Source organism: Cupressus sempervirens, chromosome 6 (assembly GCF_028749045.1).
Source record: "Cupressus sempervirens isolate cs-2001-9-10 chromosome 6, ASM2874904v1, whole genome shotgun sequence".
NCBI classification, from domain to species: domain Eukaryota; kingdom Viridiplantae; phylum Streptophyta; class Pinopsida; order Cupressales; family Cupressaceae; genus Cupressus; species Cupressus sempervirens.
This window is the reverse complement of record NC_143123.1, coordinates 661,781,025-661,795,449: the sequence shown is the minus strand read 5'-3', so window position 1 is coordinate 661,795,449 and position 14,425 is coordinate 661,781,025. Positions and strand designations below refer to the sequence as shown.

The window sequence follows — 14,425 nt, the reverse complement described above, 5'->3', positions numbered from 1 at the left end:
GACTATTACAGTCCTGTTCTTAATCACTCCAGATCTGCTCCTCCTTTGAAATGGTTATGACCCCTCACGCCTGTCTTTCAATTGTAAATACTGCCATTTTAAGGTGTGTATCAAACCCGTAATTGTTGTTTAATGATTATTACCCGTTACATTATGATCATTGTCTTCTATTAAAAATCTCACTGCATATAATCAAACATAATCCCTCCTTTGATAATTGCTGCATACAATTGAACATAATCCCACAGCTGAAAAAGAACTCACAACCTATTGAATTTGAATGCATCATTTAGTATTAAGCTCTATTCAAACAAATCACAAATTATAAAATGATATTATTATAATATATAGCAGCAAATGAAAAACGAGATACACACTTCAGAGAGAATTCTTATCGGAAGAGGCTTCAAGTGAATAGAGTCTTGGCCATGTACGTACTACCCATTATTTATGAGTATCTTTTTACTATTTTTCTTAAAGAGCACAAGCATCATGATTACTTGAAGATATGAATTGGCCAAATTCATTCAAGACAACACTCTGGATGTGTACATTTGAAAATATTTTTCTAAATACTATCCAGTAGCCAGCTTCTCCACCCTTGTATGGTGCCACCCTTCTCGACAAAGAAAATATCATTTAAAGGGGGTGGTCATCTTGTTCCAACGGTCAATGATGACCACTTGCACACTTGAAAAAGTACAAATTAAAATATTAAAAGGTAGATGTAATGTGACATCTCAATAATTGAAATTTGAAACTTAAAATGTAAAAATATATTGAAAGTCACATCTTTTCATTATTTTGCCCCTTTGAAGTTCACAACTCTTGAGCCTTAGCTACATTTAAATTATCTTTCATTTTAAGAAATTGCTCTCTTGAACTGTTTTTTATTTTAATTTACTGATTATTAATTCCCTTAAATGATTTCTTATTTTGTGAAAACATGAGAGACACTCAGCAATGTTAGATTTTTGAAATCTTTTCATCCATTATAAATGATGGACATACCTACTTCGGGCTATGTATTCTTGATTGCTCTCAATGATGCCTCTACTAAAGCTTTCTCCTTGTCCAATTTAAAGAAGTCAGTCGATGCATGGTGCACCACAAAATTGGGTCAACTTGTCAAAGTTTCCCTAGCCATCTTGGCCTCCTCAAACTAACGTCTAATTGTGGCAAATTTTATCCACTCGATACAAATAATGTTGGCCTCTATAGAATTGTGCATCTTTTGAATGTCCTTCACGAACCTTGCCTTCACCTCAACATCTTGTATGGGCCATGTGCAAGAGAGTGTTGAGCTTCTCTCATCTTTGATGAATGATGGGTTAAATACGTTCATTGTAGAATCTTAGTATGGGGTTCTTCTCTAGCACAACAACCTTCATTTGGTCAAGCATATAATCAATGCAGTCATACAACTCTCTGAGGTGATGCTGGAGCATCCTGGGTGTAAGGGCAATTTTGCATCACCCAAAAAATATTTTTGTTTTGTCCTTTTCAATAAGAGCTATTTCAGTACAGAGTTACTATTCATGGAAACTTACTATTTTTAGTAAGTGGGTCATACGATCTTGGAATGTTCTAGTTTCATAGGTGAAGGTTCACCTTAGTCATATCAGCCTGCCAATGGAGCTGAATTGTCATACCATATGTATTGCAGAAGTTATTGAGGTTTTTGGGTACAATACCTTTGAGCTAAGATTTGAAGGCCTTAGAGGCTCCTGAACAAGGTCGTGCCTGGCCTGAATGGCGTTGGGCATGTTAGGCATTGTAGTTCAAGAGCCGATGATTTTGAAAATTAGTTACAGTTGAAAATCGGACACACGGTTTGAAAGTTATGGCCTCTGAGAGTTGGGGTGCCTAAGCCAGAGGCTCTGGAACAGGGTCGTGCCTGGGCTGATTGGCACTTGCGCATGTCAGGCGTTGTAGTTCAAGAGCTGATGATTCTAAAAAGTACTTACAGTTGAAAATCAGACATACGGTTTGAAAGTTATGGCCTTCGAAAGTAGGGGGACCTAAAAATATAATTAGGGCTGATCCTATGTAACAATTTAGGAAATAATGTTTAATGGGGGTTTTGTCAGCTTGAAGGGCTAGAGTTAATGTCTAGAACCTTCCTGGGAGGTGAAAATTTGCCTTTATAAGGAAGGCTCGTCGTGATGTCTAGGCAATTATGTGTGGTAGTTCGGGGTTCTATGTTGAAGAATATTGTAAGGAAGTTGCCCATGTGGCTTTTCATATTGTATTCCTGAAAATTTGTAATTCCACATTTGTGGAGATAATAAGAAGCCCATTTTTGTTCTTGTGAAAATTCTGTTCTCTAATTTTGTATGTATTTGTGGTATTAAGGGGAGCACCCTTCATTAAGTGGTATCAGAGCAGGAGTTCCTGAGTGTGTAAATAGATCGTCGATTGTGGGGTAGTTGCATTAGGACTATGGTTTGGGCTGAGCGTGTAGACAGATTGTCGATTGTGAGGTAGTTTGCTCTGGGGTTTCAGCAAAAGCGTGAAAATGCCTCCACGAAGAGAGCATGGGGGAAGAGTCACATGTGTTACACTTGAGGGTTTTAGAGCCCTCCAGAGACAGATGCAAGCATTGGAAGAACAAATGCGTAGAGGAATAAATCTTGCTGTTGAGAGATAAAAGTGGGGATGAAGAATAAAATGTTGAAGAAGAGACAATTTTGAACCCAAAAGAAGGGAGGCTTTTTAGGGCCATCTCTAAGATTGGAAAAAAAACCAAGTTTGAGGTTCACACTTTTTTTGGGAAATCTTAACCCAAAGGAGTTGATTGATTGGATCAATGAAATGGGGAAATACTTTGAGTATGAAGATATTGAGAATCCTGACAGGGTCAAGTTTGCAAAAGCCAAATTGAAGGGTCATGCGAAGATCTAGTGGTAGGAGATTTAGTTGGAGTGAAATAGAAGAGGGAAGGACAAAATCACAAAATGGGACCGAATGATAACTAAATTGAAGCGACAATTCATTCCTGTGGATTATGAGCTTGCTTTGCTGAAGAAAATGCAAGGGTTGAAGCAAGCAGGAAGATCTGTTTAGGAGTATACTGAGGAGTTCTACCGAGTTCGCATAAAGACAGGCCATGCAAAAGATGACAAGGAGAAAGTTGCACGTTACCTTAATGAGTTGAGGCCAAGTATTCAGGAGGAATTAAGTTTGGTCCTAATGAATAGTATTGAAGAGGCATACCAGTTTGCCTTAAGCGTTGAGGAAAATTTGAATAAGAAGTTTGAAAACAAGAATAGTGGAAGAGGTCGGGGTGGATGGTCTTATGGAAGCTGAAATGATGATCAAAAGAACAAGGATGAGGCCAATAGTAGCAATCAGAACCAGAGGGGAAACAATTCCAATCATTTCCATGATCAAAACAATAGAGATCAGAGAGGAAGAGGAAGAGGGCAAGGATCTGGAAGAGGAGGTTTCTGTGGAAAATGTTTTCACTACGGAGAAGAAGGGCATAGAGCATTTGAATGTTCCCTGCGCCAAGGAAGGACTGATAGAAGAATTGAAGGCAAGGCCAGAGTTCGCATGTTGATGAAGATGTCAAATCATCACATTTTGAAGATGCTGAAAGAGGAGAAGCCCTAGTTAACAAAAGAGTCCATGATGGACATTCCTGCCTGTAGTGGGATATAATGCAAAAGGACATGATGAATTTATGATTGGCTATGTGATGGTACCCCCTGATTTGGGGACATTACAAAGGCACTCCATCAATGAGGTTAGTTATATCATATGATCGAGTTAATGTTCCCAAGTTCCTAACCCTAGTAGGAAAGATATGTTTTATTGATTATGTTGGAATTGTAATTTTAGGGTAAAACTAGGGCATTGGAAAAGGAAACATTACAGCCCATGAATCTCCATACTCTTTCCTTGATGTCTCACTGGTTAGATCTACATACACATTCTTTTGTGTAAATGCATCATTATAGCATATTATATCCCTTTGCAATGATACAGTAATGGGACATCTCTGTTATTTATGTACCATTTGTATCCCACAAACACAAATACATAAGTCCATGCATGTAGAAGGTGCTTGTGTGGCCAAAGAAAATATATCGACACTCAAAATATAAAACAAAACAAATATTCTTCTTAGTATAGAACTGGCAAGAATAGCTCTGCACCTCAAGACTTTACACCCATCAGATCCAATAATAGCAAACCCAGCAATTCATTTGAATGCAAAACACAATCTAACAGCTACAGCAAACACCTCAAAAACACTGAGATCTGCAAGGGCTGCACATGGAGATACCTCAGATCTATTAACAACTAAAAACACAACAATACAACCTCAATCTTCCATGCTTCAAATGAAAATTCAGATCCATGAAAATTTGAGTGGGTCTCACAACACGAAATATTGGACATATTTTTCCCCTACTATGCACATGACCATGTGCTTAGGACTAGTTGACTGCCACTGGCTGAAAACCCTGAAGGACTGTTCCACACAAAGTGCACATGGACTTGAGAAGTCATTGCTGCTTGTGTCATGGAGATTTACACACATATACACAAATTGAAATACAATAGACTCAATATGATGTGCATAATAATATAGACAATGACCTTTCTTGCCCAATTAGACAACTGCAACAATTTTCTGTGATCTCTTGCTTGCAGGTTATGGATTCAGTCATCTATCTGTATCTCTCAATCTTTCCAAATACATAGGAGATGTGTATATGAATATGCAAACCTTCTCCATTTTACAATCATATGCACATTTCCACACCTACAAGTAACCCATATACGCGCTATGGTATATTATACATTTCTTTGCTATACATGTACAATTATTTCTATCTACTCTTCCATTAATCAGTTAAATATCCACGATTATTGTCAGGTCATAATAAAGTTGTTTTACCTGAGTTTCTCATAAATAGATGCCAACACAGTCATTCAATATTTAAATCCAATGTGGCATGCACAGAGACTTGCAGAAGTATTTTTCTTGATGGCCTCGAGGGAAGTGATGGTCTGATGAAATTCCTAAAGAAAATATATAATGTAGATGAACCTTCATTGATCCCACATCCAAGTGGATTGGATTTACAAATTTGATCGCCACAAGTGTTCAATAAAGATTGGTAGGCACACTTTGATTTAAGAAGGGCTAGTTGGTCATGACAATATCTGTGTACAATTATCATTTGCTGCCTCTCTCAAGTTTCTAGTTCTTCCAACAGAGTTGAAAAGCTTGTCTTTCTATATAGTGCCTTGTGTCTGATTGATTGGAGGACATGTAATTACAGAGGCCAATAACATAGTGCAATGTAGGTTGATGAGGACCAAGATGTGCAACTGGGGGTTGGTTGCTATCATGTTATACTAGCCAGTTGAGTCCATTAGTTCTAGCATTGAGTAGTGGTTTCTGACATTCCATTGGATGATGACTCCAATTTCAAACTTATTGCTCAAACCACTTAAACATATCTTCTTTTGACATTGCCATTTTGTCATTTTGCTGTTTGTCGCTCGTTGATTCTCAGTTCCTTTGTAATTTTCACTAATATAAATAAAATTTGGTATTCATATATCATATGATTGGATTATTGGATATATGAAATGCCTTTACAAATTCAATTCATTTATACTTTTTTAAAATTTCAGCTTCTTTTCACTTAATTTAAGCTATTATTAATTTTATTTCTGAAGTATCAGTCTTTTATACCATTTTAACAATTATCCACTTGCCTTCAGCCAATTCTGGACTTCTCAAGCTTTTTGGCCATCGTTTAAACTTTGTTCTGGTGCCCCTATGTGAAACTCGGAGAAACGCATTGGAAGTAAGAATCCAAAATTTTAAAGAAGCTGAATAATTTGACTAATTGATAACCTGTAGAAAAACTGACTCTGTGACTTAAATGTTAATGCTACTGGTATGAGCACAGCACACACACACAGATAGTCTAGACTCTATTCTAACAGCCCCATATCCAAGGGTTTTTAAAATGAGCCAATTCTGTGCTTGATATTAATTTTGGTACTAACATCTATTTCGATGCAAATTAGATACTAGATTATGCTAGATATTGATATATAGCAAATTTAGGTTTAACATTGGTGAGTTGCACTTTTGCATCTTTGGTTTGAGATGCTGGATCAAGGTGACTTGTACCCTATATGTATGCGCTTTTGTAATTTATACATGAGTGGTTTGGATTTCTTTGGATCCTATGCCTCATTGATGTTGATGATGTGCGTATTTGTTGCTTAAAATGCAATTTCTTTTGGATAGGTTCTTCATATACTTTCTGTGAGCTTCTTGCAACAATCAATACTGTTCTCTTCCATGAAGCAGTGTAAGTGTGGATCTTAATCTTCTGTCATTTGACATAAGAGTTACCACATACCTCAATTTTCAACTTTCAAGATGATTGGTCTTTTGCTATTTACTTCAGCCACTAGCACAAAACTAGAAGTTCACAACTGAAAATTTGACCAGGCCATCAAATTCTGGAAGAGTTACTAATTCGGATCTTTGAAATCTATGTAGAAGCTCCTTTACTTGAATGTGCCCAGGAGTGTACAATTTTGAGTGAGCTACTGATTGCAGGAGGTCAAGTAGGATGACCATCATATGATATGGGGATTTTTTTCTCAATTCAGCTGAAAGTGACAAGCTGTCATGTTGTTCTCTACATGGGGAGCTCTTGCCGTTTAAACAGTCATACCATCTGTTTAAGCTCATCCTTGCAATTGGGGTAACACAAAAAGATTTGTAATTCAATTGAGTTTCTCATTGTATGTGGCTTTGATATCCAATTTTCTGTTTCTTTTATTCTCGCCAGTTGACATAATCCCAGGATACTGTTGAATTCTTCCTGAGAATTTTTTCTTTTACCTTTTTTCTAGCTATTGTTGCATCTGATCAAGTTTCATACAAACAAGAAGCCACCTTCTAGTAACACGTTCCATTAAAAGCACAAGTTACAAGTAAAATTGCAACCTATGGTTTTAAAGTTTAAACACCTTAATGATATGTTAATTTGAAAGCAAGCTCTTAATCCAATTTCATGGTATTTGTGTTTTTCCCTTCCCAGGTCAAACTGGTTCCATTTCTCCTGTTGGTCCAGATTACAGGAGATTTCTGATAAAAAAAGCATGCAAAGGTGACAGACTCAATGAGTTACAGAGGCAATGTTAGTGTAGTTTTTTATTTTTCCTATTTTGCTAGGTTTTTCCTACATTTTTAATAATCTCGCTTAGGTTAATAAAGCATGTCTTATTAGGTGAATGGTTGTGAGGTGTCACCTTCCTACATGTGAGCATCCATTAGCTATCTTGAGAAGATACTTTGCTATCTTTAGTCCGATAGATGGTTGCTCCTCATTGGTTGGTGTTGCCACCTCCTCCCTCTTCCTAGCCTATATAAGCATGCTACCTGGCTTGTATTTGCATCTCTTGTTTTTGCATCTTCTTAATGCTATTTTGCTTCCAGCATTTGCATTACTCTCTTGGAGACTAACTCTATGATGCTATTTTGATTTTGTATCATTTGCATTCATAGTTTAGATATTTACTCTTTGCACTAGTTTTCTGGGTTATTAATCTTTTCAGATTCTAACATGGTATCAGAGCTTTTCTATGTGCAAGAGTAGATTTTAGTTTCCTTATTTGAGAGATTCGGGGGGGGCAAATAAACTTTATTGTAGTTTTTTGAAAAACGAAGTATGCTCTTCTCTTGCATCTTTGGATGATCCTGAGAATCAGAAAAGTTTTGACAAAAACAGTTTTTCTCTAGGGTTTCAATCTCAAATCTGACAACCAACTTGCATATTTGGAGTTTTCAATCAGTTTTGCAGGTTCCAGCATGCCATTGATGGACTTAAGAAGCTAATCCAGCATTTGCATGTCAAATTTTGGTTGCTGGGGTCGTTTTTTGATTTTTGGAGCTGTTTTTACTGTTAAAGGCGTCTGATTTACACTACAGCAACATCTTCTGTTCATTAGCAAGAAAAACGCTTTCTGGGTTTTGTTCGCAGCCCCGAAAAACCATCTGGGTATCTTTTAGATTTTGCATGCAAGCTGTATATTTTTTAGAATCGAGCATGCAAAGCTACAACCGTACCCCTCTCCGTTGGCAGCCGCAGATTTAAATGCAGTTTTCAAATGTCTCGTTCTTGCTCATACGGACTCCGATTTTGATGATTCTTGTTATGAACTTGGCTATTTTTTTGTGCTCTATCCACTAGTGAAGTTATTTTTTGATTTTCATGCATGAATTCTTCAGAAATTGCAGATTCTCAGCCGTGACTGTGCACAGTTCTCGTTTTGGAAACTTCGGAGGATCATAACTTTCTCATACGACCTCGTATCGAGGCGATTCTTTTTTTGAAAGTGCATGATTTTTTGAATAGATCGCAGTGGTGCTATTTGTTTCCTTGATTATTGTGCCCAAGTTTCACTTTTAGCATATGTTCTTCATGAGGGTTTGTAATGCATTGAAATCAAGACCACTAAGTATCTCTTTCTAGTGATAGTTGTAAATGCACTAAAATAAAGTGCCAAATCATATTTCTTTGGGGGGGGTTCTTTGATTGAGTAAAAAGGGGGGGGCATTGTCATGGCTGGGTTCTCTTTTTTTTAGCATTTCTTCATCATGGATCAAACAAATATGCCCATTCTAACTCCATACAATTACTTTGAGTGGAAATCACGCATGACAATTCACTTAAGGAAAGCTGGATTAAATAGGATAACTATGGGACTTGAAACTGAACCTGCTAAAGATGAAGATAAGCCTAAGTGGTTTAACAAATGTGATGAGGCATTTGGAACATTGTGTTTGTCTGTTTCTCCTGACTTGCTATTTCACATTGAGTCTTTGGATACACCAAATGAAGTATGGACAAAGCTAGAAACACTATTTGGCACACAAGATTCAATGAGGGGTCATATGTTGGAAAATGAATTAATTAGTTTGAGTCCAGGCAATTTCAACACAATCCAAGATTTCTTCACCAAATTGAAATCACTAAGGCTGCAGTTAAAACAATGTGGAATTGAAAAGAAAGATGAACAACTGATTCTTAGTATTCTCTCTAAGCTAAGTTCAGAATATTCTGTGTTTGTCTCTACCTTTTATGCTACTAAGGGTGCACTTGGTACTCAATTCACCATGCCATCTTTAGATGATTTTGCTGTCAATCTCACTCGAGAACAGGACAAGCTAATCCAGATGGGCATTCTTAAGTCCTCTAAGTCACATGCCTTGGTTGCCAACCAAGGCACAAAAGAACGTAGTAACAACAATGGTAAGGACAAGAAACAAAAGAATAGCGAGGAGAAGAAGGATCAGATGCCAGTTTCTTCAAAAGCAACTATTGATACACCATCTTCCAAGGGTGATAAGCCTAAGAAAGAAAAGGTCAAATGTGCCTATTGTAAAAGACCTGGTCATGATGAACATAAATGTTTGCAGAAACAACTTGATCACTTGACATACATTCTTGAGAAGAATAATATCAGTGTTCCTGAGTCTATCAAACAAAGTTCTAATGAAGGGTCTAACAAGGAAAAAGAAAACAGTAAGGGGAAAGGAAAGGGCAAGACCCTTTTTGCAGTTGCTTCCTCACCATCCACTTGGGTTCTTGATTCGGGTGCTTCACACCAAATGGCTTCATCTAAGGAAGAACTTCCATCCTTGGAGGCGTGTACTATGCCTTCTATTTTGATGGGTGATAACACTCTTGTTGAGGTGTGTGGGAGAGGGTCTGTTGATGTGGGGGATGGCACATTCCATGATGTTCCTTGTGTACCCTCATTGTCAACTAATCTCCAATTGGTACACCAGATCACTCACACAGGTTTAGGCAAGCGGGTTGAGTTCACTCCTAGTTCAGTGGAGATATGTGAGTTGCACAATGATTCTATAGTTGCAGTTGGGAGAGCAGATCATCAGTCACGACTCTATATGTTTTCTCACTTTGTTCTTGATCCTCCTTTGACTGTTTCACTCATTCACTCTAATGATGTGAGCAGATTATGGCATGAGCGGTTTGGCCATCTTAACTTCCACTACTTGCATCAGCTTAACCAGCAGAGCATGGTCACAGGGTTGCCTTCTACTTTGACATTGGAGTCACTTGGAATACATGATAGATCTTCTAATGGGTCAGATTCACTTGAGCAGGTCTTCTACCTCCACTTTTGATGCAGAGAGTGATTCAGAGGACTCACCTCCTTCCTCTCCTAGTCATCATTCACAGGTTGATGATTCTCCTCTAGATTCTCCATCTTCTGGTCCACTTTGGGCTAGACAAACCTTGTAGTTTGCATGTGATTGGGTTGGGGATCCATCAGACACCAAGCAGACTCGTTTACAATTCCAAGATGCTCTACATATCTTCATTGCTACTGCCTCAAATCCACAGTCCTTTCATGAGACTTCTGGTATTTCTGAGTGGGATACAGCTATGCAGGAAGAGTATAGTTCCTTGATGAGGAACCACACTTGGGATCTTGTCCCTTTTCCTAAGGGAAGAAAACTTGTTCGATGTAAGTGGATCAACCGAACAAAATTTGCAAGCTTTGCTGGAGGTGCGGGATGCTTCATCTTTTGGGGGGGCCTCTTCCTCTCACTTGGAGTCCTAATTTTCTTTGGGGAGTCTCTTTTCTCTCTCTTTTGGGGGAATTTTATGTACATGGGTACCTCATCAGGCTTGACTTGCCGGGACCCATTTCTACATCCACCTAAGCTTCGCTTATGGGGGGGTGTTAGTGTAGTTTTTTATTTTTCCTATTTTGCTAGGTTTTTCCTACATTTTTAATAATCTCGCTTAAGTTAATAAAGCATGTCTTATTAGGTGAATGGTTGTGAGGTGTCACCTTCCTACATGTGAGCATCCATTAGCTATCTTGGGAAGATACTTTGTTATCTTTAGTCCGATAGATGGTTGCTCCTCATTGGTTGGTGTTGCCACCTCCTCCCTCTTCCTAGCCTATATAAGCATGCTACCTGGCTTGTATTTGCATCTTTTGTTTTTGCATCCTCTTAATGCTATTTTGCTTCCAGCATTTGCATTACTCTCTTGTAGACTAACTCTATGATGCTATTTTGATTTTGTATCATTTGCATTCATAGTTTAGATATTTACTCTTTGCACTAGTTTTCTGGGTTATTAATCTTTTCAGATTCTAACAGGCAAAACATGAATAGAAGTCGGAAACCAGAAATAACACAAATACCCCCACACCTCAATCTATAACGACAACTTGTATGTATCATTCTCTCAGTAGACATGAGGATATATGTTAAACTAATTCAAATTCACAGAGCTAAAGAAAAATGAAATGTTTTGGAAGATTGAAGTGTTTGCCTTCTTCATGTGATGGTTCATCTTCCCCATCAGTTGGTTCTGCACTGCAGTGCTTTGATGCACAGCCCAGGGGCACTGCCCCTCAACCCATGATCTTCACCATAATAATCATTCCAAAATGCTGCGCAACTAGCTTGCTATATACAGAAACTAGAGCTTATCATGTTGCAATCGAAATCTGTCTTGCAGTCAATATCTACAGAATTTAAAACTTGATCTATGAAACCAGTGTCTGAATTTTTTTAGATTCGCTTGTTTCAGATGCAGATGAATTAGTAGAGTTTACCTCTAATATGTCTACATTCTGTTTATAATGGTTATAGGATAATTAGAATAGATTGTTTCCTTTGCAACTCTTTTTGTAAAGCATTAGTCTGTGTTATAATGTTATTCCAAATCAGGCATTTATTCAGCAAAGATATAGGTAGGGAGGAATTAAAAGCAGTTCCACAATATGTGCAAATGCAGCCTTTATGGTATTTATGACTGAGATATTCGATGGATATACAGTGTTCATGCTCTTTATTACAGGGTTGCCCATGGTTTTATGCAATTTGATATCTACTTTTTCAGATCTAGTTCACGACGGCAAACTGAAAGGTTTATTTACAACTTAAGGAAATCATAAGAATTGTGGTTGGTGTTGGTTAAATGTCCAAAACAATTACATGCCTGGGATATTCCATGCTTAAAATTTTAAAAAATTTAGTAGAGGTAAATGATGCTAAACTGACCAAGACAAATTTTCTTTATCAAAGGATAAGCTTTTCTGTAGTTTGTGCTCTGAAAGATCCAGTATACATTTTTGTACAGGTACTTCTGTTCATTTTGATACTTTGCTTGAATGCTTTATCTAGCTTCTTTTTTCACATTTTGACTTGTCTTTGATGATTTTTCAGGAAGATGTAGCAGGTGAAATTACAGATGCTATTGTAAAATTTATATCAACCTTACCACCAACTGTAAATACCATTACCGAGGAGCCTTTGCCAGAGCATATACAGAGAATGTTTGATGAGGCAAGCCATGACAATCATCATAGCCATCATAATCATCAACATGATCATCATGGAGACCATGGGCACAGTCATGGCAGTGGATACATGGATGGATATGGCCTTGGACATGGTGGGTGGCACTAATACAATGGAAGATGATTTGACGAGTTTGGTGATTGCACAACTGAGCACCCCAGAGCTACTCTCCTGCTGATATTAAAAGTAGTGATGCCCAATGAATTGAGGAAAAGAATAGCATCTTGACTCTCTCACCTTGTTGATTGACAGTAATTTTTGTAAGCCAGACCTGCATAATTTTATAGAGACTCTGTTAGTGAGGTGAGTTAACAATCAAGATCATCACACATTATAGTTCACAAGTTTGAAGTCTTAAAGATTTAGAAATTTTCATGGTGTTTCCCCAGCTGGCAAGTTCTAGAAATCTATTGACATTGCTATAAGAAATTGAAAAGCCATCTGATGGCTCAGTCCTTGTTTTCATACAAGAGTTCCAAAATTTAGACTTGGATTTGTGTTTCATTGTCTGAATACTTGATACTTAAGAAGTATAACAAAGTAGTTGATTGAGCCTTAAGTATCAAGGCTGCCCGTTGGCTGATGTTAGGAAGCCTTTGAAAATGCTATCTTAAGACACATGAATTTTTCTCACATGATATTTTTCTTTTCCTTTAAAACCAAAGATTTGTATTTATTTCTCTACTAAGATCTGAGTTGTGTTTTGGAAATTTATGGTTATGAAAATCTGTTAGAGGAAAAATACACTTCCTCCAGTAGTGCTATCTAGGCTCATTAAATAATGCTATGAATAAGCACGCAATTAACCTAAATATGAGAGCTGGGTAAATATCAGAATAAGTAAATGCTAATTTAGGAAATTAAATGTGAAGGAAAGGGTTACTTATCTGTGGGGACTATTATGTAGAATATAACCCGATGCTGCACAAAGCTGAGTCATTAGGTACAGAAATATCGGTGCTTTCAATGTGCTGTCTGAAATCCTATGCTGACCTAGAACTCTCTGCAGGTGGATGCTATGGTTTGGGATTAATTCCGAGTGACACAGATCTGCCTTGTAAACTTGGGGTTTGGTGAAATGTGTGCTAAAGGTATATCTGGCTTGCTCAAATATCTGCTATCTACTGCTGCTTAATTAAGAAACATGAAGGGGAAATTGCCTCATTGCAACGGTTCACACTTTCCTCAGTTAACCCGCATACTGGCTTCACAACCTTTTGTGAAAATTGGTAGGAACAAAATAGGCATACAAGTGTCTGAATGATTTGAAGCAGATTAGATTCCTTTTAATACTCTGAATGAAGTGTTCATAAAGGGATTCATCCTTCGATGCATTCAAAATTTCAATTGTTTTTTTGGATGGGAATTAATGCTTAAATGAATGTCTCAAAATACCAGAATGTAATGAATTGTACCACAAATGTGTACCAAGTTGACTCCCAATGGCTATGGAGAAAGCATGGCTAAGGGTCAGAATTAGCATTTTAATTTTTAAGAAATTTAGAATTTATAATCAGACTTGTGTAGTGAGATTTTGATCATATGCATCATGAAAATAGCATAGGATGGGAAAAGTTTTTTCTTAGGAGTAGGAAGGGGTTAAGTGGAAGTATGACTAATAAGTGATTGGAATGGGTGGAGCCATGTAGGTAGTCAAACTAAGTGGCTGATCCTTGTTCTAGTTCAGGTTCGGATTCTAAGATTTGGCAAAATTTTTGGGCTGGATTCTGGTACCATCTATAAATCTAATCATGCTCATGATGGGTGAATGCCCAAACATTATTCCACATGTTCCCACCATTCATCATCAAGGATCAATGCTTTTACTTTTAGGGCTTTTTCTATGTTTGATTGCCTCCATACACTTCACAAAGTGCTGATAACCATAACACTGCATGTCTCTTACATCTTCACAAGTCGTCTTAAGACAATTGTATGAGTTGCTTTTCAACAACCTGTGATGGCATAAAACATATATGTTATATATTAAGTTCATCTATAAAAAAATTAAAAATTAATCTAAAA

General features: G+C 37.4%; 1 protein-coding gene across 1 annotated transcript in view; it reads left to right on the top strand.

Moving 5' to 3' along the window:
- The window catches only part of AXR4 (alpha/beta-Hydrolases superfamily protein), a 34,986-nt gene extending 21,898 nt beyond the window's left edge, over window positions 1-13,088 (top strand). The window contains exon 2 of the mRNA XM_089789261.1: window positions 12,266-13,088. Coding sequence (XP_089645387.1) covers window positions 12,266-12,508 — 243 coding nt within the window. The 3' untranslated portion in view covers window positions 12,509-13,088. The remainder of the gene's footprint in view (window positions 1-12,265) is intronic.
- The last annotated feature ends 1,337 nt before the right edge of the window (window positions 13,089-14,425 follow it).